The sequence below is a fragment of the Triticum urartu genome, chromosome 5 (genome assembly GCF_003073215.2).
Source record: "Triticum urartu cultivar G1812 chromosome 5, Tu2.1, whole genome shotgun sequence".
NCBI lineage: Eukaryota > Viridiplantae > Streptophyta > Magnoliopsida > Poales > Poaceae > Triticum > Triticum urartu.
The window spans coordinates 429527949-429555942 of record NC_053026.1 but is presented as its reverse complement, the minus strand read 5'-3'; the positions used below and the strand labels follow the sequence as shown (position 1 = coordinate 429555942).

The 27994-nt window shown below is 46.0% G+C and overlaps 4 protein-coding genes across 8 annotated transcripts; 2 read left to right on the top strand and 2 right to left on the bottom strand.

Annotated features, from left to right (window-relative positions):
• Nucleotides 1–101: 101 nt before the first annotated feature.
• Nucleotides 102–2172, top strand: LOC125509533 (junctophilin-4-like). Its single transcript, XM_048674518.1, has 3 exons — nt 102–1097; nt 1323–1551; nt 1649–2172. Exons 1-3 carry the CDS (start codon nt 271–273, stop codon nt 1811–1813), a joined length of 1221 nt encoding a protein of 406 aa, XP_048530475.1. The 5' UTR covers nt 102–270; the 3' UTR covers nt 1814–2172.
• A 4726-nt stretch (nt 2173–6898) lies between these two features.
• LOC125509532 (probable N-succinyldiaminopimelate aminotransferase DapC) lies at nt 6899–11470 on the bottom strand. The gene is made up of 2 exons (XM_048674517.1): nt 11175–11470; nt 6899–8192 (listed from the first exon to the last, which is right to left on the bottom strand). The coding sequence occupies exons 1-2, from the start codon at nt 11415–11417 to the stop codon at nt 7041–7043; spliced, it is 1395 nt and encodes a 464-aa protein (XP_048530474.1). The 5' UTR covers nt 11418–11470; the 3' UTR covers nt 6899–7040.
• Nucleotides 11471–11492: 22 nt separating this feature from the next.
• LOC125509531 (protease 2-like) lies at nt 11493–19728 on the top strand. Of its 2 annotated transcripts, XM_048674516.1 has the most exons (12): nt 11493–12487; nt 13854–14076; nt 14156–14297; nt 14379–14576; nt 14710–14844; nt 15159–15287; nt 16406–16809; nt 17083–17299; nt 17862–18052; nt 18426–18745; nt 18858–19029; nt 19188–19728. In XM_048674516.1, the coding sequence occupies exons 1-10, from the start codon at nt 11947–11949 to the stop codon at nt 18604–18606; spliced, it is 2361 nt and encodes a 786-aa protein (XP_048530473.1). In that variant the 5' UTR covers nt 11493–11946; the 3' UTR covers nt 18607–18745; nt 18858–19029; nt 19188–19728. The 2 variants fall into 2 exon arrangements, with proteins under 2 accessions (XP_048530473.1, XP_048530472.1); XM_048674515.1 differs by having other exon boundaries at nt 18858–19728.
• Nucleotides 19729–23343: 3615 nt separating this feature from the next.
• Nucleotides 23344–27595, bottom strand: LOC125509530. 4 transcript variants are annotated; one of them, XR_007284142.1, is made up of 3 exons: nt 27016–27467; nt 24581–24651; nt 23344–23581 (listed from the first exon to the last, which is right to left on the bottom strand). XR_007284142.1 is itself a non-coding variant. In XM_048674514.1 (3 exons), the coding sequence occupies exons 1-3, from the start codon at nt 27445–27447 to the stop codon at nt 23528–23530; spliced, it is 549 nt and encodes a 182-aa protein (XP_048530471.1). In that variant the 5' UTR covers nt 27448–27529; the 3' UTR covers nt 23344–23527. The 4 variants fall into 4 exon arrangements, 2 of the variants coding, with proteins under 2 accessions (XP_048530471.1, XP_048530470.1); XM_048674514.1 differs by having other exon boundaries at nt 27024–27529; XR_007284141.1 differs by having other exon boundaries at nt 23344–24651; nt 27016–27595.
• Nucleotides 27596–27994: the final 399 nt, after the last annotated feature.

Sequence of the window (27994 nt, the reverse complement as noted above, 5' to 3'; positions counted from 1 at the left end):
CCGGAGGAGGATCCGCTAGGCACGGACGGCGGGTCGGGGCCGGGGTCGAGGTCGGCGCCCGAGCTGGTCACCTCCCCCGCTAGTTATAAGAGACCCCTCAGCCTGCCTCCCCTCCCCTCCCTTCTCTCCGCTCCACCCACTCCCCCCTCTGCTCCCTCCCTGCTCCCCTCCGATCTGCGTTCGCGGCTCTCTCTCACGCCGGCGGCGGAGCAGCAAGATCCGTCGGAAATTGAGGAGCGGGACGGCGCCGGGGAGCGGCGGCGGCGAGCAATGGACGGCATAGGAGGCGCGGGCAAGCTCACGCGGACGCCCTCCTCGCTGCTGCGCTCCCCGACGGTGCGCAACTGCGCCTCCTTCCAGGCGGTGCTGGTGGAGGACCCGGAGCCCGACGACAAGAAGTCGCAGGCGCCGGCGCAGGGCAAGGCGCTGCACCCGCACGGCCTGCGCCCGGGCGGCCCGCCCCACCCGGCCCTCATCCTCGCGCTGCCGCTCGCGCTGCTCCTCCTGCTGCTCCTCCTCCGCGACGACCGCCACCTGCTCCTCCTCGCCGCCGCCGCCACCGCCGCGCTCGCCGCGGCGGCCGCCGCCGCGCGCCTCCTCCGCGGCCGCCTGCGGATGCGCCGCTCCCCGCAGTCCGGCTCCGTGCAGTGGTTCATCGGCGACGAGGACGACAGGCCGCACCACGCCCGGGACACCAAGGGCCGGGCCGCCGCGCACGGCCGCGTGGTGCGGGAGGGCGTCGAGTTCTACAGCAATGGGGACTGCTACGAGGGGGAGTTCCACAAGGGCCGCTGCAACGGCAGCGGCGTCTACAACTTCTTCGGCAAGGGCAAGTACGAGGGGGACTGGGTGGACGGCAAGTACGACGGCTACGGCATCGAGAGCTGGGCGCGCGGCAGCCGCTACCGCGGCCAGTACCGCCAGGGCCTCCGCCACGGCCACGGGGTCTACCGCTTCTACAGCGGCGACTGCTACGCCGGCGAGTGGGCCGGCGGCCAGAGCCACGGCATCGGCGCGCAGACCTGCTCCGACGGCAGCTCCTACGTAGGGGAGTTCAAGTGCGGCGTCAAGCACGGCCTCGGCAGCTACCATTTCCGGTGAGCCTTTTGCCAGCGAAATTCCCTGCTTTGATTTGGTCACACTGTTGGTTTCCATATCTCAGCAACTGTTCGATTGCTTCATTAATAACTCCCAACAACCTTACTAGTAGCAGTAATAATTCAAGCCTTACATCTTCATTCATTCACAGTAGTAATAATTCAAGCAACATCGGCGAGAAATTTGGTTGCTAATTTCTAACTTTCCATTGCAATTTGTTTCAGAAATGGCGATCGCTACGCCGGGGAGTACTTTGGGGACAAGATCCATGGCTTCGGTGTCTACCGCTTTGCCAATGGCCATTGCTACGAAGGCTCCTGGCATGAAGGCAAGAAGCAGGGGTTCGGAATGTACACCTTTCGGAACGGCGACAAGCGATCCGGGGAGTGGGACTTCGGGACTCTCAAGAGCCCCCTGCCCCCAACAGATCCTTCAGTCGAGCGCGCCGTGCAGGTACAAACCGATTTGCTTGGACATATTGCTCCCTAGGAGCCCTGCCACTGCAATTCCTTGTGGAATTCTAATGGTTCCATTGTATGATGATGATCAGGCTGCGCAACGGGCCGCGGAGAACGCCTTCCACCTGCCGAGGGTCGACGAGCAGGTGCACAAGGTGGTCATGGCCGCGAACAGGGCAGCCACGGCGGCGCGGGTGGCGGCGATCAAGGCGGTCCAGAACAGGATGGACGGCAAATTCTGCGACACCTATGTGTGAAGTGTGTGTGTGTGTTCAAGGAAACATGCCCCTTTCCTCTAACTGTACATTAGGGTAGCGAAGAAGGCCAATAACACTAATCGGCGAGTTTCAGACGACGGCGACGGCGACGACGACCGGGGCGGCACAACCGCCTGCTCCGAGTCAGTGTGAGAGAGAGATCAGCAACAAGGCGGGAGCGCCTCCGAGGAGGAGCGGAGCTGACAAGTTTTGCATTTCAAAAACAGCTCAGATCCTGCGACGATCGCGATCGCGATCATCATCGGCGGTCCCTCCCTTCCCCCCTCTTCCTTCCAGCAAGCTGTAAATTGTACATAGATCCAAGTTGTATCAATGGAAGAGTGAGCCTTTCCAGTTCAGTCGCCCTTCTTGGTTCTTATTACCACTTGCTGCATATCCTAGGCAAGTTCTCTGTGTGCATTGCACTTGCACATACCACGAATGTGCTTGTGCTTCCGCTTGCACCTGCTGCATTTTCATGGCACCAATCTAAATCTTGACTGCCCGGGCCGGACGCCATGTGCGGTGATTCCCCATTTTGCAACGGTAGGACACGGAGATGCACATGGGGGATTGTGAATTTCTTCCGGTCTGGTACCCCCTTTGCTGCCTATCCACTCCCTGAATCTGAGCCCCACCGTGTTGATTCAAAACCGGCAGCAGCGATTCATAGCCCTGGGTCCCCCTGCTGCCCCCAGATTTTCCCACCAGAAACATGAATGCAGGGGAGGAAGAAATCATGGAGGAAATGTTAGGCTGTCGCAATTGCGTTGTTGTGTGCCGGGGGAAGTGCTGTTGCTATATGCTATCCGTCCATTTTGTGGATCATGACCATTTTGAGGATCATGTCCATTTTCTGGATCAGGACAATCATGCCACCAACCAATGATTCCGCTGCATTATATATGTTGCATATGCTTATATATTCCGTAATGTCAGAAATCCCCATTATTCCGAATGCCTCATGGTGACATGGTCGCTCTTATCTTCGCGCCGATCCACGTTAACGTCCCTTGGGAACATGTTTGCTGTTGAAACCGTTTGACCCGCAAGTCTGTCGATCGATCGCACAAACATTGGGCGCATAACACATGGTTCAAATGTGCTGTGGTGCCCTAGAAACATGTCGCGGTCCAATTGTTGCTGATAGCGGCCTCAAGCAGAGACCAAACAGGGGTTGTGATACTCAGTAGCCCCTACACTGCTCCAGACAAAACCTGCTTAGGTAGGAGCATGGATTAGCTTAGTCCTCCAATCTGCTGGATTGCTCATCTCAAGGTGGCACACACTGTTTCTGCTTCTCACTGGCTGGCGGCTGCCATGCCTTCCTCCACAGACCACAGTGTGACGCAGTGTGTGCATGCATGGCGAGAGCTCCTGTTGTTTCCACAGTGCAATCAAAAACATGGGCGGGAAGGGGAGGGGAGGAACCAACGGCGGCCGGTTTTCTGGCCCCGGCAGCTTCTCCTGTTTCTGTTTCCGTTTGAATGAAAAAGCAGCAGGACAGGAGCCAACTTGTGCTTTCCATTCCAACGTCTTTTCTCCTTTTGTGCAGATGCAAGAGGGTATAGACATGATTATCATTGGCCTCGCACAAAGGCTAATTGCAAACCCGGCATGAGCCTAACACATCGTTAATTATATGTAATAATCTGCTTGCTTATTCTATGTCCAGGGCTTGAATCATACTAGTGACATGCCTAAACTAAGAGGAGCATCTCATCTGTTCATGACATGATTGTTGTGTTTTGTTTGATGCTCCAAACCATTTTTCCCTGCGACTTGCTCACCTGTTTTGGGACATGGAAAAATTCCCCTTATTTCTTTGAGCGCTAACTGAAAAAAATAAACAAATGAACTGAATTGTTCATCCGAACAAACGGGGCCTTGATCGAGCGTGAAGGAAGTCAACTCGCGCCTGCTGATCCCATGATGCTCTCTCGCTTGCGTGAGAAGCAGGTCACACATACTATGCATGGCCCGCAACGGCATGCATGGACCCGTTCATCCCTTTTACCATTTTCTTTCTTTAATTAAATAAATCAATTCACCGGCTAATATAGTAAACAAATTCCCATGGTTTCGTTCAAAGAATGCGTCGCTGCCAGCAGACATTGCTTTCGGTAGCCATCATGTGACCAGGCACCCGATCCATCCGTTGTTTTGTGATTTATATTTCCATGACGCATCGGTCATGGGCTACTTACTACTTATGATACTGCAATGCCGACCATTTTACAAGTAAGAAAAAGAAGGAGAGGAAGAAGGCGCCGCGGTGTGATCTCCGCTCCGACAAATAGTAAACAGGGGTAGCCGGCCGTGGAAAGGATCGCCCGCCTTGTAGCCTCCGCTTGTCGCCTGCCTGCGTTCAAAGCGCACGCAGACGCAATCACTTGACAGCAAAAAACATACGCGCACACGAACCTTTTTTTTGCCATCTACGAGTACCAAGTATTTTTCTTTTGTCCAAGCAAACAAGAGGCAACGTGCGGCTTTCCTCCGCTTGTGCATCACACACACGCCTCATGCAGTCGTGCTCGTGGATGGAGCAGGTGATCGACGTTCCAAACGAAATCGCCACATTGGTGGTGCATCTTCTTCTTTTCATACTCATTATACTTCCCTTTTTCAAGTTAAAAAACATTTTATTTTTTGTCCAAGCGTGTGGACAAGACTCAAGAGGAAGAGGAAGAAGAAGAAGATGGATTCGGTCTGCCCGATCGTGGCCCGTTTGAACTTTGAAAGATGAATGAAGATCGTGTGCCTGCTCTCGTCAACGGCGGTGACGCCGCAGGTCGGACCTGCGTGCGCATTCACGCCATCGATCGTGCGTTTTCTTGGTGGTGCATTGGTTCAGCAGCGTACTAGCAGAGGAGCAGAGCAGCGCGCTCCGCCGGAGGGTCTCGTCGGGCAGGTGGGTGGGTGGTGGTGGTGGTGTTGGTGGGTGGCGGATCGCGGAGCCAGGTAACACGGGGGGAGTCTCGCCTCGGCTTTGGCGGGCTGAGAAACGGCCGGCAGTGAAGCGATTGAAAAATGCGTGCGACCCGACCCGCGCCATTTCGTTCACGTCCCAGCTCCTTGGGGCGGCCCTTTTGACTGTTGACACCGAGGGGAGGGGAGGGGAGGGGAGGGGATGGGCCGGGATTCGAGCGATTCTGTTGGGTGTTTGACGCACACAAGAGTTTGCTGAGGTCAGAGGCCTTTTCATTTCGCTTCATTCATGCGTCCGTCCCAAGTCCAACCACGGGACGGGAGCAGTAAATGTGCGTGCGGGAGCACGTCGTTGGCGGTTGGGGCGTACGTCAGGTCACGGTTATAGGTACACAACGGACGTGTTTTATAGCACTCCTCCTACTGGCATTTGTGTTACTGTTAATACGTACATACTTCCTCCGTTTCGATTTACAAGTCCTGCGCGGTGAAGTAATACTACTTACTACCAGGTTTGCTTGCTTGCTTGCGACGGTGATTACCAGTAGTACTTTGTAGTACCAGCATCCGATGTCCTTTGGTTTGGTACTAAGTACTAGTAAGTAATTAGCATCCGATGGAGTAAAAGAAAGAATACAAAAAGTTGTACTGGCACCGTGGGAGTAGATACTGGTACTACTAGCAGAGTGCCGTACTAAGCACCTGCTAGCAATCATAAACAAGCACCCCCACCGTACTGCTAATTCGTACCCCTTGGCCCTGGCGTGGAGATTCAATATTAGTACTACTCTATTACCAATCATACCAGCAGGATGGCCGGTCACTGCGTTGCATCTCCAATTCTCGATGCAGAGACCGCTCGGGAGCCGCACTTTTCTTTCGTGCCATGTGCGAGAAATTAGACGTTGGAAACTCGCCCGTACGCTTCTTTTATAGTACACACAAGTACTCCAGGTCGGCAACGGCAAACCAAGGGCGCGCAGGCAGACGCGCCAATCGCTCATCATGGGAGCAGCTTGTTTGCCAAGAGAAAAGAAATCATCGTCATGGTTGCAACCAGGCACAGACAGGGCTCGCGTGACAGCCACATGCAACTATGCTCGACAGCCGGTCTAAACTACAATTTCGATATTGTCCACCAGCGCTGTAACAAATATCGACGGGACAGTGCCGTTGACGAGCGCCGGGCCATTTGTTTATAGAGTATGTGTGTATATGTGTGCGCGCGCGATTATTCGTGCCGCAACATGCTGACGGCGCAAAGGCGAGGGATAATCTATTTTTCAGCCCGTCGCATCAGTCGCTGTCGCCTGTCGCGGGAGAGAGAGAGAGAGAGAGAGAGAGAGAAGCGAACGGCAATCAGCATGGCATGGCGCCGCATGCCGCCCGCCGTGCCATGGCGGCGTGCGTGAGGTGTGTGTGAACCCGGGCAACGGATTGGCATCGGGAGAAAAACGGTCGCGCGTCTGGTGCGCCACGTCCCGCCCCGTATGACCGACCGGTGCGACCCGGCGCGCCCGTTCTTATCGTCGTCTGATTCGTTTCCCAACCAACCGTCGTGTGTGGCGCTGGGTAACTGCGATGGTAACAGCAGGCCAGAGTTTTCATGGCGCACGCAAGAAACAACAACCCAATCCACGGGTGATCTACCTCCTTGGTTTGTGACGCAGCGTCGTGCACGGAATGGCTCGTTCGCGGCTACGGGTTTCGCGAATCGCACGGATGGTGCCGTGTGCGGGCGACGTTTTTGCCCGGACGTGTCGTGCGTGTAATGTGACAATCTGATCATGACACCAGGGGAACCGGTGTCGCGGAAGCAAAAGGGAGTGGGGTTGACACATTTTATTTGGCTGGCGATGATAGGGCTTTCAGATGTCAATGATAGGGCTCAAGCTTTGGTAGATCGATTATATTAGGAGGTAGAGCTTCACAAGTGCATGTTTTTCACCTGTAGTAGTACTACAGATCAAGCAGTCTGCCGTGCTCATTTGGATTGACGGAGCGATGACAGGACGGGTGAAAAGGCCCGAGCAAATACTAGCACTATCGCAGCCGCAGTTTTGCTCCGCAAAAGTTCTAGCACTCGTACGACCGTCAGCCGCCCCGAGCAATCACCATCGCCTTACACAGACAAAATAGCGAGGACGCAAGAGATGAAGTCACAGACAGGACATACAGATAACCGCCGCCAGGAAAGTGTTACTACATGCATCGCACCGGAATGCGGATCAGATCAGGCAGGACTTTATTCAAACAATCAATCAACAGCTACACGAAACCGCGCCGCCCAATCATTTCATTTCTTCCTCAGCTTGGCCTTCATCCGGTCCACCGCGGCCCTCAGCGTGCCGTCGTCCTTGCAGAAGGTGAACCTCACCAGGTTCTTCCCGTCCTCGGGGTTCAGGTAGAACACGCTCGGCGGGATGGCCACCACGCCCACCTCGCGGATCAGGTACTCGCAGAACTCGATGTCGTTGTCAAACCCGAACGGGGTGTGGTCGACCATCACGAAGTAGGTCCCGCTCGAAGGGTAGACGATGAAGCCCGCGGCCTTGAGCCCGTCGACCAGGAGTGCTTTCTTCGCGCCATAGTCCCGCTTCAGCTCCTCAAAGTAGCTGTCGGGAGCTCTCAGGGCTGCCGCCGCTGCTGATTGCATCGGCGTGGAGGTGGCGAATGTGAGGAAGGAGTGCGCCTGCCTCACGCCCCATGTTAGGTGCGGCGGTGCTATCGCCCAGCCGATCTTCCATCCGGTCAAGGAGAACGTCTTCCCCAGAGAGTTCATGGTGACGGTCCTCTCATACATGCCGGGAATAGAAGCCATTGATATATGATCCGCCTCGAACGCCAGCTTGTCGTAGACCTCATCAGCAAAGAGCAACACGTCATTTTCCTTGCAGAGATCAGCAATGAATTCAAGCTCCTCCCTTGTAAACATTTTCCCGGTAGGGTTGTGAGGTGTGTTGATCATTATTGCTCTGGTGTTCTTTGAGACTGCGGCCTTTAGCTCTTCAAGAGGGACTGCAAAGTCCGGAGGGCGGAGTGTAATGGCTTTGACATTCGCACCAGCCATGGACAGTGTAGCCTCATAAGAATCATAGAATGGAGCAAACAAGATCACTTCATCCCCAGGGTTGATCAGACCCAATATCGTTGCAGCTATTGCTTCTGTGCACCCAGATGTAACAGTAACTTCCTTATCTGGATCGATCTGCAATCCACTGTCCTTGAGAAATCTTTCAGCAACAGCTGAGTTCAGTTCAGGCACACCATACCCTCTTGCATACTGATTTTTCCCAGCCTTGATAGCCTCAATAGCAGCTTCTTTTACAAAGTCAGGGCCATCAAAATTGGGAAAGCCCTGACCAAGGTTTATTGCTCCATGCTTCACTGCAAGCATGCTCATCTGTGTGAAAATTGTTGTTTTAAACTTCTCCAACCGCTTCGCCACCTGCAATACATAAGAGATTAAATCACAAGCTCAAGTTTATATATACTATGACAAGAAATACAACTCTAACTCGTTTAAGAATGGATACAAACACAAGAAAAACCTATATTACTCAATAAAACTAGAATACATCGAAGCAAAATTTATGTTTAATCCTATCATCATAGAAGTCACAGAAGAATCCCTGGACATCTGGTTCATGCCAGTTGAACTTTAACAATACTTTACCAAGCATGAAAGTTATGCATCGTGCTGTACACATAATATGTTTGTAAAGTGGACAGGTTTTACAGTTTTGACTGTTGATTCGACATTACAAACGGTCGTGCCTTGGCAAAATCCAAGGTTCTAAGCAACAGTTTGGCTGACATTCTTATGTCCAACCTCTCTTCTGTCATCTATTTTGGAGTACCCAGACTCCGCACGCATACATAATAAAAAGAGAGAGATCAAAATGATCAAACTGCTCCAAACTCTGCAAAACAAAAGAAAATCGCGTAACCAGCAGGAGCTCTACCTTTTCATATAGAAGAAGAGAGTTGACCAGTTAATAAGGAAAACTGTCCGAAAACCGTCAAAATCTGCAATTGGGTGTAAAAAAATGTTCCTTGATTTTCTCTAACCAACATGCTATCCCTGGCGTCATGGCTGGCAATACCATGAAACTAAAATCACCTAGATACAGGGCATGCCGGGTTATGGCCATGATGAAGTAGGACAATCACAAAAGTGGCACCATTGTTTTTTGTCATGCACTCATGCCGATTTTTAGCCCTACATTATACAATATTGTACCCTTTCGTGCTGCACGAATTTCATCGGAACTCAACATTCTATCTTCCAATATGGCTTTCACACAAGTGTGTATTTTCAATTTCCCCGTGGGAAAAGTGTGTATTTCACTTCACATTTGTAGGTACGAATTTAATAGGAACTAGACAGGTATGGTCAGAGCAAGCATGGAAGTAGTAGTTGATGAGTAATAATGGGACTGACCAGCAAGATGCGAATTTGTGGTATTTTGGATGGTCTGCCACTTTCTAATAAGTTAATAAAATCCAATAAGGAATGACCAACAATCTACATGCATGCTAAAAGTTTGTTTCTTTCTCCTAAACTTGTTTTGTTCCCTGTCTGATGTATATAATTTCCGGAGGAACCCCCTTTTTTTCTGTTGAACATAGACCCAATTTTCCCTTTTTTTTTGATTCCTTAGAATCTTTTTTTTGTCTTTCTGGCGGTATCAAACAGCCACCTAATATCTTATCCGCCTCTCTTTTTTATACATAGGTCGTCGATTCGGCATTGGTTAAAAAAGGGCAGGGTGCCCCCTTTTTTTCTCTCTAGTAAATAGTTCAAACCATTTTATCGATATGAGTGTTCTATATCAGATAAATTTTACATTAGCTATTTCCCGTGGGCTATGTTCTGCATCATAAGTTGTAAAAATTCAGATTGTGCTAGCAAAACCAACTTCTTCCTATCTGCCTAAAACTCCCTACAGTAATTCTTTTGACTAATGGCATGGGAAACTGCAACCACGCCAAAATAGAAGTCCACTTTACCCTCTAACTATTGGCTTGGCTCACTATTTTTGGGCTATCTGGAGCATTTTATGTCATGGCCGATTTCTGCAAGGACAAAATGGATGTAACCAAAAAATGGAAATAAAGTAATAGTGTAGTCCGTAGGGTGGTACACGCACATATAAATTTTGGTTTTACAAATGACAATGTACAACCTGTTCTTTACATGGGTCATTGGCTCATAGCCGTGGAAAACTGGAAAATAGTAGCAGTCTAACATATGGACCTTTATGGTACATGGCAGAATGCAGAGTATAAACATGTATGGAACGAACATAAGCGGTACTAGAATTCTTTGAATAAGGCACATAGTTTCCATCTGCATTATTTATATATACAGCTATTGAATAATTGATACTCTCTCCGTCCCAAAATTCTTGTCTTAGATTTGTCTAAATACGGATGTATCAAGTCACGTTTTAGTGTTAGATACATCCGTCTCTAGAAAAATCTAAGACAAGAATTTTGGGACGGAGGAAGTAGATAATATGGGCCTGACCAGAAAGGTGGGAATTTCTACCCAAATAGAAAAGAAAGAAAGAAAGAAAGAAAGAAAGAAAGAAAGATGGGAATTTGAGATATCTTGGATGGTTTATGCCGTCACTTCTCTTCTTAAATGATTGCCGGACAGAAGGGATTCCGTTATAAGTTTAGACAGAGTCAATATTTATATTAAGATATTGATAATTTTCTCTTAAACATTTAATTGATATCCCCATTCTGATGTTCTTACATTCTGGAAGAAAAAACCACAGTAGTTAACTTCTGCAGCAAAAGCTGCGAACATTCTTGTGCTAGCTTCCTGTTATGCTTCTTAGCACTAATACTAAACAAATAACTAAACTAACTTCATATAACTCAGTGAAGTAGTACTTTTAACCAATCGCATAAGAAACTTCAAGTCTGCGACTACACAAAATAAAGAAGCTAAAATTGAACGGATATTGTCTACGACAGTTAGGTTTTCCCTTTCCTTGTTAAATGGACCCAACAAATGTTTCTCATCTACATACAGCTGAACATGCCATTCACAGTAGCAAATGTCATGGCATCGAACTGAAGTTATAACTAGCCTGAAGATTACTTTGATTTTCTAGCAATGCAGCTTGCCTATATTGGAGCTACTCCTAACCTCAGCTCACGTGGTAGGTGGTATGCACAGCAGAAGCTGCTGAACCGAAGCAACTCAAAGCCTAAAATCAGAATCAGCTGGTCTCCACTCTGCAGCAACTAGTTCGATAGATAGGAGATTGGGTAATAACGCTTTCAGGGCTATGCGTTTTGATTCCCGACTGTGAGTAGCCACATAGAGCCGCACCCGCGAGCTGGAACCTGAGCCACCGAACCCCACATAGCGAGGCGTCAGGAAGAGAAAGGGAGAGCGACGCGCACGGACCTGCACGGGCCGCTGCTCCGCGGGCTTGGCGGCGCCGTTGTCGGCGGGGGCGGCGGTGGAGAGGGCCGCGGAGGCGGAGGCGGGGGCGGATGCCATCGGCGAGATCTTCTTCCGGAGGGAGGCGAAGAGGGAGCGACGGAGCGAGGAGGAGGAGGCGGAGGCGAGGTTTAATGGCATGAGCCCATGGGCATGGAGAGGGACGGCCGTGGAGGTGGAGGTGGAGACGGGGGCGGCCAGATTCATGACAGGAGGAGCCGTGCGTGCGTGCGTCGCGCCGCCACCCGCTGTGCGGCGCCTTTTGGCGAGACGAGACTGCCAGGTGGGGCTGCGTGTGGGTTACAGTGAATGACGGGTGGGCCCGGACGCGTCGCTGGCCCGCGCGTCATTGTGGGAAACTGCTTTCCGTTTGGTCGTCTGCTCGTTTGGGACCGGAGATGCCGCCGTATGTGATTCGAGGTCGGGGCCCTCGTCGGCGAGTGAGCTCTATGGCTCCAGTGTTGTCGCGTGCCATCGAATCTGGACGGGTTTTTGCTGACCGTCCGTAGTGGTGGGCCAGCAACCAGGCACTCGGCAATGCGTCTCTGTGAAGCCCCATGCGGCCTGTTGGGCTGCTCCATGCTCCTTTACCAGCCCAGCAAAGCACCGAACAGCAGAAGCCCATTTCGGTCGTCCCATTTCCCAAATCATTTGCCTCCCCCAAATCCGGCGAGCCAAAACGGCAAAACCCCACCTAAAACCTCGCCAGCCCCCGCCACCACCGGCGACGGCGACCATGCGCCGTCACCTCGACCTGCTCCCCCGCCTCCTCCTCCTACGCCGCCACGTCCACCGCCGCGCCAGGCCCGGGGCCTCGCCGCCGCCGCCCCCGCCGCCCAACCCGCCGCGCCCGCCGCAGAAGCCCGAGCCCGTCACCATCCACGGGGAGACGTGGCACGACAGCTACGCCTGGATGGGCTCGCTCTCCGACGCCGCCGCCATGCGCCACATGGACGTCCACATGGAGGCGGAGGAGAAGTACGCCGAGGCCTGCCTCGCCGCCGCCGCCGCCGACCGCCTCGCCCGCAAGCTCCAGCTCGAGATGGCCTCCCGCCTCGCCTCCGACGCCTGCACGCCGCCCGCCCGCTGGGGCCCCTGGCTCTACTACCGCCGCGCGGACGAGGGCAAGCAGTACCCCGTGCTCTGCCGCCGCTCCGCCGCCCTCCATGGGGAGTTCGTCTCCTACAGCGACCCCTCCGCGGGGTTCGACTTCACCGCTGGGAAGCGCATCGAACAGAAATTGGTGGATTACAACAAGGAGGCCGAGCGATTTGGAGGTAATTAAATTTGACCTTGCTACTATTCCAGTCGTCTCGAGCATGAGGGCTTCTGTTACACAGTCATTGTTATTTTTACCTTTCAAAGTGCCGTGTCAATGGCTCAATGCTATTTACACCTCTTAATAATTCATTGCTATTATTGTGTGCATTCATTCTGTTTTATGGACTCGATAGACTGAGAGGTTTGATATCCTGGTGAAGCAAATGTGAGGTTTGGTGTTTAATTGCTGTAGCTGTTGTTTATATTTGATTTTATCATTGGTATATACATTTGTTAGCAGGACGAAATATTTTCTTGACTTGCTCCTACCCTTGTTACCTAGTAAGTACTCCCTCCGTCCGGAAATACTTGTCATCAAAATGGATAAAAGGGATGTATCTAGATGTATTTTAGTTCTAGATACATCTCTTTTTATCCATTTTGATGACAAGTATTTCCAGACGGAGGGAGTACCTTTTTACCATCTAGGCATCTGCCGCGTGTTACCTTAGAATTACCAGAAGTTTGGGCATTTGTTAGTTAGTGCCAAATAAGTTTGCTAGGTTGTACTCCCTCCGTTCCTAAATATAAGTCTTTGTAGAGATTCGAATATGGGCTACACACGGAGCAAAATGAGTGAATCTACACTCTAAAATATGTCTATATACATCGGTACGTAGTCCATATTGAGATCTCTAAAAAAACTTATATTTAGGAACGGAGGGAGTAATTGCATAATGATACTGCAGTTGATCATTGATGTGCTATAAATTATTGCTAATGATAACTGGTGAACGTCAGCTGGGAGGGGGATGGCAAGGGAACTTTTTTTTTGTGGCAACTTTAGCTGGTAGGAGATGGCAAATCCTGCCCTTTTTTGCCGCAAAATTTATCTTCTTTCCATAAATTGCCATGCGTTTTGTGAAGAAACTGGCAACCCCATACAACTAAACTTGCGATCTAAAACGTTCGCAAATGCCAACCCCTCCCAGCGAACGTTTGCCAAATATTGCGGTCCTAAATTGTTCTCCACAATCATGATAGTACTTGATTTTTATTTCATTTTTGCTGTTTTAATTCTATGATCTTGCTGTATTGTTCTTGTATCGGCTTGTGATCTGAATAGTACAAATATTGTACACTTACCAAATATCAAGTCGAAGGCTAATAAAGATACTCTGGTGCATCCCCACCCTGCCATTTTTTATGCTTTATGCACTTTGCCAACTCTGCACTAGAGAATACAGACATAAATACTTCATCTTTGGAGGAATACACTTGCTAAATCATTTTGGTACTGAAGTGGGCGTTCGAAGGTAGTTAGTCCTTTTTTAGTTCTGATTATTCATATTACAAAAGCTAAAGCCTATCGATATTATGCAGGATACTCATATGAGGAGCTATCTGAAGTTTCTCCAGATCACCGCTTCATTGCGTACACCATGTATGACAAAGATAAGGATTCTTTCACTTTAATGGTCAGGGATCTGGTGACGGGCACACTATGCGATAAACCTCGTGCTGATCGGGTCTCAAATATTTCATGGGCTATGGACGGGAAAGCACTAGTTTATATTGTTACAAATGAGGACAGAAGGCCATATAGGTTGGTGGATTTGTTTTTGTTGCGTCGGTTCATCTATGCTGTGCTGTATTGCACTGTAACTGAAGTTTTTCTTTGGTAGGCTGTTTTGCAGCATTATTGGATCAAACAAGGATGATATTCTTATATTGGAAGAACCTGATGAGAATATTTATTTGAATATCAGACATACCAAGGATTTTCGGTTTATAACGTTAAATGTCTTTTCTGACACACACTCAAAGGTTCTGCTTCTCGTACACCCTATCTTTATTATTCGTAGTTGGTCCCCTGTTTGTTACTCATTCAAGATTATCCTTTTGCAGGTATATTTAATAAGGGCTTCTGACCCCTTGTCCAGAATGACACTGGTATGGGAAGGTGAATCCCAAGTTCATTGCATTGTGGAGCATCATCATGGACGCCTGTATTTATTCACCGATGCTGCAAGAGAAGGTGTCTGTGTTAATTCACATTACCTAATGCAGTGTGATGTGGAATCTCCTGGGCCAAAGAGTTGGAAGGTTTGTGCTATGCATCTACTATGTCATGTCAAAGTTGTCCGAGTGCACCTGTCACGAAAAATGTTGCTCTGAGTTAATTGGGACAAGTGACTTTGTGCGGTCTATTTGACACTATTTTGATGTTTGAATTCAGAATGTCTTCCTTGAGGAACCAGGTATTATTCTTGAAGATGTTGACTTTTGCAATACTCATATGGTGCTTATTCTGAGACAAGGCAGAAAACTCAGACTTTGTTCAGTTAATCTGCCTCTACCTGAAAAAATCCAAGTAAGTCAATCTTCTTTTCGTATGATGTTATATACAAGAGCCTAAGTTGAGAAATGATCAAATGAATAATTATACATTTTCCTAGTGATGGCCTCCCACACAGTCTGTTACTCTTTCGGGAGTGACGACATTGCAAATCTTTGTTGTTCACTAAATTTACTCAGTCCGCAGTCATATAGCCTAATTGGATATCTGAAACTGAGCTATGATTCTCATCATTTTTAGCATATTTTCCTGTTATTGGCTATTCATATGCTGCAACCATAATTGTATATTATAGAACTATAACTTTTCGTATTCAATTCATTTCTCAGGTACCTGCTCATCTATCAGATTTTCACCCACTTGACTTGCCTCTTCCCGATCATGTGTGTCAGATATTATCTGGCCCAAATTATGATTACTGTTCCTCAACAATGCGTTTCACAATATCATCACCTGTGGTATGCATATCTGGCTGCTGTTTGTCTGAGCTCATTGTTTCATCCTTCTACACCATCGACACTGGGACAGTTGTTTTTCGTTTTGCTTTGCACAGCAGGGCCAAATTAGTTACTTATACTTTTTTTCTATTTTTATGAAGTAACACCATCTTTCTTACGTATGGAAATGTTGATTTTGGACATCCCATTATTTGGTTGAGATAACTGGCCTTCATTAGTTTATGTAAATACTACCCTAATTGTCTGAGTTGGCTATTTCTCATAGAGAAAACATTTACATGAAAAACTTAAGATGTATTAGCCCTAGATATCCTTTGGTTCTGAGTGTCACTGAAGGTCTTCATTTATAAAGTAGCACAGCAGATGAATGATGCTACAAATGTATTGTAGAAGAAAACATATCCTTGGAAGCCACCTTTCACTCTGCCACCTTCCCAACAGTACACAGTATTTTATCTACTTTGCAATTTAAATCATCTCCTACCATGTTTTCAACGTTATATTTTCTTTTTCTTTTGCGAATTCAGTGCTATGCTTTATTTCCTTTACAAGGTGGTTAAGTGCTAGCAACTTAGTATCTCTTGTGATAATCTGCTTGCACAGTTGTTCATTAGTACATTTCGTTATTATTTCTTATCGTTGTTTTCTGATATCTAAAGGGTTGACTATGGCTGTATCTTGATTTAATTGGCTTATGTAATTGTTGCCTGGCCGCCTATATGTAAACGTGCATTCATACATGATGTCGCTGTTATCCATACAATTAAACCAAATGTAACAAAAAGTTCAACATTATTCATTAGCTGGACTTTTTTTCTTAATATATTTCATGGTAATTAACAAGCAACCTGTTATATATCTACTATACTAGTTAAAAACCTTTTGCTCTATTGTCCTTAAGTTACAACCAACTATTAAACTGTTACTACAATACCACTCCACATCTGGGAAGGTATTGCTTGTGAGTTGTAGCACCTTAGCATTACATTGCTGTCAACTATCTTTGTGGATCTTCTTATTTTGCCATCATGTAATTTAGCGAACTAAAATGGATCAATCAAAATTCGTATTTGTCAGTGTATTTTATTTCTTAGCAGTAACCTAATCTTTCAACTTAGATGCCAGATGCAGTTGTTGATTACAACTTACTAAATGGAAAGTGGCAAATAGTGCAACAGCAAAACATGCTTCATGAGAGAACAAAGGTACTGTATGGGAATGCTTTTGCTTCTAGTGCGGGCAAGCTGTCTTCAGATGGAGCTGATTTGTCAAGTGAAGATTTGGGAGATTGTGACTGGAATGAGCTCTCTGAATACTATGCATGTGAGTACTATGATGTTCCATCGAAAGACGGAGTTTTGGTTCCACTCACCTTGGTATATTCAAGAAAGCACAAGCAAGAGGGGAATCCAGGATTGCTTCATGGGCATGGTGCCTATGGTGAGATTCTGGATAAGCGTTGGCGTAGTGAGTTAAAGAGCCTACTCGATCGTGGTTGGGTGATTGCATATGCTGATGTTAGGTACGTATAGCCTACTTTCTGGAAAAAGGCGTCTTTACCTCCTGAAACAGCAAATGAATTCTTTCTGAAAAGATACCATAGAGACAATTTTCCAGGTCCATATTGACTTCCGTTGTCCCACTGATAATATTTTCAGTGAGAAATGGATGAGTTTGACTGATTTTGGTTCATGTGAGCTTATGCCATCTTCAAAAACATGCCTAACATGCCTGCTTTTGCCTTTAGAGTTTTTACTGGCAACATTCGTATTGACTTAAAAATATATGGTTTCAGGGGCGGTGGAGGTTATGGCAAGGAGTGGCACCGGGATGGTGCACGTACCAAAAAGATGAATTCTATATATGATTTTGTCTCTTGTGGTGAATTTCTTCTTGAAAAAGGTATCATACAAGAAAATAAGCTTGCTGGATGGGGATACAGTGCTGGAGGACTTCTGGTGGCTTCGGCAATCAATACTCGTCCAGATTTGTTCCGTGCCGCTGTTTTAAAGGTATGCATGATTTATGTGTAGCAATCAGTATGTCACTCCATGTTCCCCAAAATTAGATGTCCATGCTAAAGTTTCAAACGAAGCTAGACTCAGTTTGGTTTGCTGAACTGTTCTGGGCTGTGCTTATTTTATAATCTGCTGTTGAAATAACCACAAAAGTAGGCAAAAGCTGATCAAACAAACGCTAAAATATGCAAAAGCGGTGGGGCAAATGCAATAATGGTAATCCACTGCAATGCCAAATGCAGCCTAAATATCTGCCAATCACAAACCAACCGGCCCACACATTTCAAACTTACGTGCAGAATAACCTAGTGATTTTTTTTAAGCCCTTCCAGTGCTGTTTTCTTTGTCACTAGATATGATAGGTAAAAGCAACTAATGACCATTTTTAGTAATGGATTGCCTTCAGGCAAATTAATGTTCTTGAATGGTTTGCTGAGCTTGGAATGGCCATATTAGTCGTCCATTCTTGGTGATCTCCAAGATGTGCTATTACCGCATCTATTGTTGTTCATATTATTGATGATTCATTACCACAACTCACATTTTTCTTTCCCAGGTCCCTTTCTTGGATGTTTGCAACACTCTGCTCCATCCTATTCTACCTCTTACAGCCATTGATTATGAAGAGTTTGGGTTTCCTGTAGACCATGAAGAATTCCTTTCAATCAAGAAGTATTCTCCCTATGATAATATCCAGAAGGATGTCCCTTACCCAGCTGTGTTTGTGACATCATCATTTAATACAAGGTATGCATTACCGGGGTACAGAGTTATGCCTGGACCATTAGGATCCGCAGTATACTTGGCCAAACTTGCTAGTCCTCATTACTCCGTACCTTCCAGCATTATAGTCTGCATTCCACTCCTAGGTCAAAACCTTTTGATGCACTGCACTTAATTCCATTTTGCTCAAGTTATCTGCATCTGTAGTATACTACATTCAGAGATTAAATTGTAAGTTACCTGCATCTGTACTAATCTAAATTATAGAGGTTGAGTTATATCTGCATTTGGAGTATTTTACTAGAGCTATTGTAAATTGTCTGCATATGGGCTATTCTGCTCTGATCCTCCAGTTATTGTGTTTGACTAAACCAATTATTGCATTTGACAATGATAGGTTTGGTGTATGGGAAGCAGCTAAATGGGTTGCAAAAGTCCGTGAACTTACTCAATATGATCCAGAGCGGCCTGTAATTCTTAACTTGACAACAGATGTTGTGGAAGAAAGCAAGTATTTGGAAACCAAGGAATTAGCAACGGAGACTGCTTTCCTAATTAAAATGGTGAACAATACCTGAACAACATCCTTTGCCTTTCGGCTTCCGAAATTGTTTCTCAAACTCAATGATGCGGCCCATGTGGGACATGTGCTATGTCGCCAGTCCTCCATGTTTAACGAGATCTGAGGATTAGTCCATCGATTGGAGCTTATACGAGGTAACACACTCCTATTCTACTTTCTTACCAAGTAGAAATAACTTCTCTTCCAGATTCCAAGCACATTGATTGTAACACACATGATTGATTGATTCTCTCATCGACTTTCCAGATGTTCTAGGAAAATCATATGCACATATTCCTACATTATATGAGATAGCTGCCCACTCGAGCTATCTTAAATGGCCTGATCTCTTGCCACCACCGACCTGGTCTGCCACGGTTCTACCAATTGTATGATGTTATAATTGGATCATCTCAGTTGAACCATATCAGCGAAACAAGTATTGTTATCTTCCCCCCTTCCATCATGGAATTGACATCATATGTCATGAATTAGAGATGGAACACGCCGTCATCTACTCATTGGCACATTAAGTTAAATTAGGCCAAGATACGCATATTGTATATGGAAAGCTGATACTGCTAAACTGGATGCTAGGTAGGAGTATTGCAAACTCGATTCTTCATGGCCTTGGAGATGCACTGCTGCATAATAGGTGTGCACTATGACAGTGAGACCAGAACATACAACTCTTAGCAGCGGAAGCGCCAAATCAATCTTTCATCCTTTCACTGAAATTCAAATTCTCACAGCCTATGAACGCCTGTAGCAAAGTAAGGAATGAACAACGTGAACTTGGTGTGATAATCAGGGAGGGTGGAACAGTTGGATGACCATGTATACCATAAGTTTTTGTCGATGTGGGAACTTCTACCGATGAGAAGCTGGAAAGATGTCAAGAGGCATGAAGCATTGAACATGGGGGATTCAGTTGGAGAGATATTACATCTGGTTTTCATTTTTGTAGCTTATTTGCACTGGTGATGTTGTTGCTCTGTATAAACCGTACTTCCATCCGGTGCAATTCGGATTAACCGTGGTTGACACCTTGCAGGCTCGATGACAAATGTCCATATATTTGTACAGTACCATTCAGAACTGGAAAAAGAAAGCTGGAGTTCAGGAGTTGTAATGTGAACGAAGTCTCTTTGATTTTTATTTTCTGTCAATCAGTATATTACCTTCTGATAAGATCAATGCCCAACACGGCGTGCAGTCGCGTGTAGCATCATTGTCACTATTACCTTGGGAGAGTTACCAGCGGCAACGGGAGATGTTGTGGTTCCCCCTTTTATTTCAAATTTGATAAAATTGAAATGGCTGTATAGAACCAACTGGATGTCCTATCCTTTCTTAACATGTGTAATTCATGGAAGCTTCCAATGTGAGGGCTCCGTCGTGATGCGAGGGCTCCGCATGCTGTTGCAGTGGTGCTATGAGTGTGCAGATAGTGCTAAACTGGAGCACTGTCGAAGACCCCGAGCATCACTAGTGTTGCATTGGAGCATCGCAGGGCCACCGGAGCAACACCATTGTTGCAGCTCTCGCCGAAGCTACGTCCACGGCGCGGGGATGGAAGCGATGGCATGGTCCTAGTGAGGTCCTGTCATCAAGGAGTACGCAACGGTTGGTCAGGTGGCTGATATTTTACTTATCTTTTCCTAAGACCAGCGGACTGACGCCTAGCAACCGCCTATTGTTAATCATAAACTTATCAAAACTCCATCCAAAATCCACTCCTAGCAAATCTTTGTATAAATTTCACAAAGTTCCAATACTTCAGAAGATTTCCTTTTGGTATTACCGAGTTAGTTGGGGTTATTATGCTCAAAGATCAAGCCCAATTTTTAGGTAAATTACTAATTGTTAACTATTTTTTTACCACAGTATATGTGAATTCTAACGTCCAAATTTGATGGATCATTAATTTACAAGGAGCATTTTAGTCCTAAATTATCATCAGATCAGTACCTCACATGCACACACAAATGAGCACAATAAAAGGAAAGGAGGGACTATAAATTAGAATATTGTCCTGCGGAGAGCTGGACAGTTATGCTCGAACACCCAACAGTGGATGTAATATCCAACACCCCAACAGTAGGAGTACATAATATCTCAGTGCAAACACATAAAAAGCTGATGGTACACATTGTCTTGCATAGAGTTTGAGGGGTCATCTTTTGATGAACATGCACCAAAATAGTCTCCAGATTCTCCATACTTTTGGTCTGCGGCCAAAACAGGTTTGGTCAATGGCACATTTCATAAAAAAACAGATATCACCTAGCTAGACGATAGAATATTATGGTGAATACCTATATATACAAAAAAACTAATTATAAATTGGAACTGTACTACTAGTGTTAGGATCAAGAAGGAGAAGTGGATTTTGTTACTAAGAATTGTAGTTGGCTTTGAGTTCATACTAATTTCTTTTGATGACATGACATAACCTAACTGCAATGTCACAACTTATGCTATTGTCTCGCTACTCACTAAATCAATATATAGTCTACATTTGCGATGTTATTACCCACATCTGGGCTCAACTGTGATGCCTTCTACTCCCTTCGTTCTAAAATAGATGACTCAACTTTGTACTAACTTTAGTATAAAGTTAGGTCATCTATTTTGGAACGGAGGGAGTAGTTGGCTAGGTGTTACCAATATTTTAAATAAATAGCAAGTTTCATGAGACACTTGATGCATATATATTTTTTCAAAATGGAGCAAAAGATTTGCCTCATCCATTAGTTAAGCAGAAAAGAGTTTCCCAATTAATTAATGGAAAAAGCCGGGCGAAAACCATACTTGATGCATATATATATATATATATATATATATATATATATATATATATATATATATATATAGAGTTGTGTAATTGCTCATGTACCACCCTTTGATCAAAACTTGTGTCATCGAACATGAAACAAAGCCTAATTACTCCTGGTATCTTCATGAATAAAATTCATTTTCTGCATGCATTTTATACCCAAGGAAAAGAGGGACCATAGTGCCATTTTTACTGATCGTTCACTCTAGACATACTGAATCACTAACACAAAATGTGTCAACTTAGTATGAAAACGTAGCAAATTTCATAGACACAAAAATTGCATCCAAGTTGTAGAATATAGGGAGAATATGCATACCATAGCTAGTTGATATAGAACAAGTAAACGAATGACAAGTTAAGCTAGATCACAGTACGTACCATGGTGCGGCGGCGGCAGTGTGCAAGTAGCGCGTGTAAACAGCGAGATGGTACCCATGGAAGCCAACCAAGACCATGAGCAACAGCCAATTGAACAACACGGCGAGGATAACAGACAGGAACATGATGGTAGGAGCGAGCGCCACACATGGGACCAGATAGGGAAGCGCATCCATCGGCCCAATAAGGAGAACTCCGCGCGTGAGATTACTAGAGGCATGGCAAAACCAGAGGGCGGCATAGGGCCAGCCAAGGATGGAGAGGTTTAAGACAACATACAGCTCCTGAGTCATGTTCAGCCCGTAGATCATCACCGCCATGTACATGGTCCAGCCCACCGAGATGATGAATGCTTTCACGTAGACCAAGCGGGCGAGTTCTTTGGGTGTGTTCGTGCTAGGGCACGACGGCCGAGGCAGCTTGTCGATGCCCCGCTCGGTCCCCTTGTGCAGGCGGTGCAGGGCGATGGAGCGGCTGAGGTAGCCCGCGGCCCACACCGTGCTCCAGTGCAGGATGAAGATGGCGGTGCGAGGGCCGACGGCGGCGGCGGCGTAGAAGGCCAGCAAGGGGCCGTAGGAGAGGCGCACGAGGTCTGTGTAGAACCACCAGTCCCTCCAGATGAAGAGGGAGGCGAGGAAGGCGTATGAGCAGAGGGTGAGCGACATGACCCACACCTGGGAGGCTGGGACATCTCCTGCCCGTGGAAGTGCACCAGTAACACAGGGTGGGGACGGCCAAGGCCAGGATCAGCAAGGAGGACATGGTCACGAAGACGCGGATGATCACTGCGCGGGATGGCGACACTACAGGGAGTGGTTTGAAAAGGATGTGGGGGTTGCCGTGATCGCACTGTCGTGATGCACGAGCTCCGCGTGGTGCTACAGGAGCATCGACAATGCTGCAATGGAGCATCACTGGGCCGCGTGTGGTGCTACGGGAGTGCAAATAGTGCTGCATTGGAGCATCGTCGAGGCCCCCATAGCATCACGGGTGCTACGTTGGAGCATCGTCATACCACCTGAGCACGGTGCTGCAATGGAGCACACCAATGTTGCACTGCGGGTAGCGGGGATGCCAGAGGCGATGCGGGGAGACATGGGCATGTTGGGGACGAAAGTGATGTCATGTGCTAGTGAGGTCCTGTCATCAAGGAGTACACGTGAAAATCAACGGTTTTCACGTGGTTGATCTTTTGCTGATCTTTTTCTAAGATCAGCCGACTAACGCCTAGCAACTTCCTATTGTTAATCATACATATATTCAAACTCTACAAATTCACTCCCGGCAATTCTTTGTATAAATTTCACCAAGTCCCAATACATTAGAAGTTTTCCTTTCAGCACTATCGAGCTACTTAGGGTTACTTATGCTCAAAGATCAAACCCAGAATTAGGTAAATCACAGTACATGTGAATTCTAATGTCCAAATTTGAAGGATCGTCAATTAACCAGGGGCATTTTAATCCTAAGTTATTATCATATCAGTACCTCACATGCACACAAAAACGAACCAATAAAAAGGAAAGGATGGAGTATAAAATTAGAAGTATATTGTCATGCGGAGAGCTGAACAGTTATGCTCCACATATCCAACATCCAACACCGAACAGTGGAAGTACATAATATCCAACACCCCAAGAGTAGAAGTACATAATATCCCAATGCAAACACATAAAAAGTCGACTGTACACATTGTCTTGCATAGAGTTTTAAGGGGTCATCTTTTGATGAACATACAACAAATAATCTCCAGCCTCTCCATACTGTTGGTCTGCCGCAGAGACTTGGTCAAAGACACATTTCATAAAATAAGAAGCACCCGAGCACGAGAACTGACATGAGCACTACCGTCTAAACATATACTCCCTCTGTAAACTAATATAAGAGCATTTAGACCACTAAAGTAGTGATCTAAACGCTCTTATATTAGTTTACGGAGGGAGTACTATAATATGATGTAGATAGCTGACAACAACATCTGTAGAATCTTAAGAGAAGAACACAAGCATTGTAAAACATATTCATTACCATCTTCTCCAAGTTTTCCAACGATTTAGAATCAAAGGACAAAATAGCAATTTACTAGCCTTGAAAAAAAATGGGAAACCGAATAATTATCGATAGTTCTATACATTGTCTAGTGTATGAATAAGTTTGGATATAAGATTAATAGGTGGGAAACCAATCAATGACCTGATTGAGTCATTGGGAAATGGTAACTAGAAGAATCACCCAATTAACAGATCAATATATCCTATGACTAGAGATCAACACAATCTAATAACATTATTATGAATTTAAATTTAGTAAATTTTGGATTTATCTTTCTCACTAATTTGGATTTAATATTTTGGGGATGCTTTTCCAGAACACACTTTGCGGCTAAATTTAATTCACAATATCAAATTTTCATTATCTGATTTCGTCATTAAAGACATGGAAGATTTTGTTGTTCATTTACTCAACGTCATTATCCTGCTCTGCTTTCATTTTGTGATAACAAAATTAGTACTCCCTCCGTTCCAAAATAGATGACCCAACTTTGTACTAACTTTAGTACAAAGTTAGTACAAAGTTGGGTCATCTATTTTGGAACGGAGGGAGTACTATTTACTAGTACCAACTGGTAGTGGTATGCCTTGTTGCTTCAGTCTCAATGTAAATTAGCTTAGTAACACTGAAACCATGCTCATAAAGATGGAAAATTCAGCAACTATACTTGGACTGCATTACTACATTCCAATTGCAAGATAATACTTCCATCGATTACCTTCTCTGTCTCATAAAGTAGCTGCGCAGCTGCACATATATCTTCAGTCTCCCTCAAGTGCTTTTGTTTCACTGCAAAATAACACTTTCATTGATTACTTCTCTGTCTAACCATACTTAGGGCAAAGCGACCTATCAATGTGATGATAAAGTTGAAGTTGTTACAATGCATTCAATGGTATTTTTTTCCTTGAATAAGATTCATTTCTATGGGCATTCTGCTAAGACCAAGAGGACATATGCAATGTCATTTTGCAGTGCTATTAGTCTATAAACTAATCCCTCCGTCCCATAATATAAGACGTTTTTGCGAGCTAACATGTTCTATCAAAGAAGTGAAATTGTTGTCTCAAAAGAGAATGGTAAACACTGCATTATATACCCAGAGCTAATAAGGGTAACAATAAGAAAAATAATAATTGGATCATATATAAAACATATATCACCTAGCTAGCTAGTCGATAGAATATTATGGTGAATACCTATACAAAACTAACTAATTATAAATTGGAACTGCACTAATAGTGTTAGGGTCAAGAAGGAAAAGTGGATATTGTTACTAAGAATTGTAATTTCTTTTGATGACTTGACAAAACCTAACTGCAACGTCACATCTTATGCTACTGTCTCTCTACTCACTAAATCAATAGTCTTCATACAAACCTGCATTATTACACTCTAATAGTTTGGTTTACTGCAAAACAATTATATATACTTCTTCAAACAATGCCTAAATGGAACTTGGTTCAGAACATACCATGGTGACCACACAGCTTGATAAACTAAAGGGGGAGAGGTGGTTTTTTCAACTTTTGTTAGCAGCAACACAGAGGGAGGAAGTAACACTGATGATCAATGTTACAAAGTTTTAGTGTTATATAGTGCCGTGATACACAATTGCGATGTCATTACCCACATCTGGGCTCAACTGTGATGTCTTCTAGTTGGCTAGGTGTTGCCAATATTTTAGATAAATGCATGAAAGTTGCATGAGGCACTTAATGCAGCATATAAATAGAGTTTACCCTTTGATCAAAACTTGTATCATCGAACATGAAACAAAGCCTAATCCTGGTATCTTCCTGAATAAAATTCATTTTCTGCAGGCATTTTACCTAAGAAAAAGAGGGGTCGTAGTGGTATTTTTACTGATCGTTCACTCTAGACATACTGAAGACCATACTAAAGTTTCCCATAAAATCAGACATTAAATCACTAACACAAAATGTCAACTTAGAAAATTTGACACAAAAATTGCATCCAAGCTGTAGAACATATGAAGAATACACATACCCAGCTAGTTGATAGAATAATTAAACGAACAAGTTAAGCTAGATCACACATACCATGGTGCGGCAGTGTGCAAGTAGCGTATGTAAACAGCAAGATGGTACCCAAGGAAGCCAACCACGGCCATCAGCAACAGCCAATGTAACAATACCGATAACATAACAGGCAGAAGCAAGAGTGTAGGAGTGAACACGGCACATGGGATCAGATATGGAAGTGAATTCATTGGCCCCTTAAGGAGAACTCCGTGCATGAGATAGTTAGCGACATGGTATAACCAGAGGGTGACATACATCCAGCCAATGGAGGAGAGGAGTACGACAATAGACAGCTGTTCAGTCAGCTCAAATCCGTAGATCGGCAACGCCATGAACATAGTCCAACCCACCGAGAGAATGAGCACTCTGATACAGACCAAGAAGGTGAGTTCTTTGGGTGTGTACTTGCTATGGCACGACCGCCTAGGCAACTCGTGAATGCCCCGCTCGGTCCCCTTGTGCAGGCGGTGCAAAGCGATGCAGCAGCCCAGGTATCCAGCGGCCCAAACCGTGCTCCAATGCAGGATGAAGATGGCGGTGCAAGGGCCGATGGCAGTGGCAGCGAGTAGGCCAGCAGGGGGCCGTAAGAGAGACGCGCGAAGTCTGTGTAGAACCACCAATCCTTCCAGATGAAGAGGGAGGCATGGAAGGCGTATGAACACAGAGTGAGCGACATGACCCACACCTGGGCCATCTCCTGCCCGTGGAAGTGCACCAGTAACAGGGCAGGAACGGCCAAGGCCAGGATCAGCATGAAACCCATGGCCATGAAGGCGAGTATGATAAATGCACGGCGGATGGGGCTGAGCTTCCAGAAGGTCTCAAGCCAGTACTCCCTCCGGTCCTTTTTACTCTCCACATTGGATTTGCCGAAAGTCAAACTTTGCTAAGTTTGACCAAATTTATATTAAAAATTATTAGCATCTATAATATGAAAATATATTCCAAGACGAATCTAATGATATTGGTGTTGTTATGTGAATGTCTATAATTTTTTGTACAAATTTGGTTAAAGTTGAAGGAGATTGACTTCAGTCAAACCTAATATGCAGAGTAAAAAGGACCGGTCAAACCTAATATGCAGAGTAAAAAGGACCGGAGGGAGTACTTGTTCACCGGTAAGATGCGGATGAGCAGTGCAAGGAGGACGGGGTAGTAGTACTGGCCAAAGCGGCCTGGCCAGGATGTCTTCACACAGGCACTTCCGGCGTGCGGCGGGTGGGTCTTGGGACTGGCGGCGGAGGAGTTCCCGTCGCTGCACCGGTGGCCTTCCCCCTCTCGGTTTCTGTCTTGACCGGCGAGGCGCGGATGACGAGAGGGCCAAGTAGAGCTGCCCAAACCGGCCAAACCATGACGTTGCTTCCATGGCGGCGGCCTTCTCTTCGCCGACTTTGGCCTCCGTCGGCTGGATCTTGGGGATGGCGGAGGAGGAGTTCCCGTCTTCAGCGCCGGCGACCACTTTCGTCGGAGGAGGGGAAGCGGCCATGGGGATGGGCACAGCGGGTGGCGGCGGGCGGCGGCTACTAGGGTTCCCGCACATCTATCAAATAATGGCCCAGGTGTCCTATGGGCTGCTGCTACAGAGGCCGAAACGAAGCCCTCGGCCAGCCCATTCCAGCCCATTAATCTAGGAAGTTTTTTTTGTTGCGGAATCATTATCTAGGAAGTTAATGGACTGTACGCATGGAAGTAAGACGCTGCCCCATGCCAAAGGTGCATGGTGTATCCTTGGGGATTGTTGCTACGGCGTTAGCAAAATGGATCCCTGGGAGTACTCTCTCCGTCTCAAAATTTTTGTTTTAAATTTGTTTAAAGACGGATGTATCAAATCACGTCTTAGTATTGAATACATCTGTATCTAGACTAATCTAAGATAAGAATTTTAGGACGGATGAAGTATTATTTTTTTATAGTTTTATTTATACACGTGAAGCAGGGGTAATCATGTCATGCATGCTTTCCATAGTTCAGACACCAAATGTGAGGATAATTTTGGAATTGCGTTCGCGTTCATAGCAAAGATGATCTTAATCCCATCTCATCTTATTATAGAGTGCTCTGCACCACATATATTTATACCGTTGCTC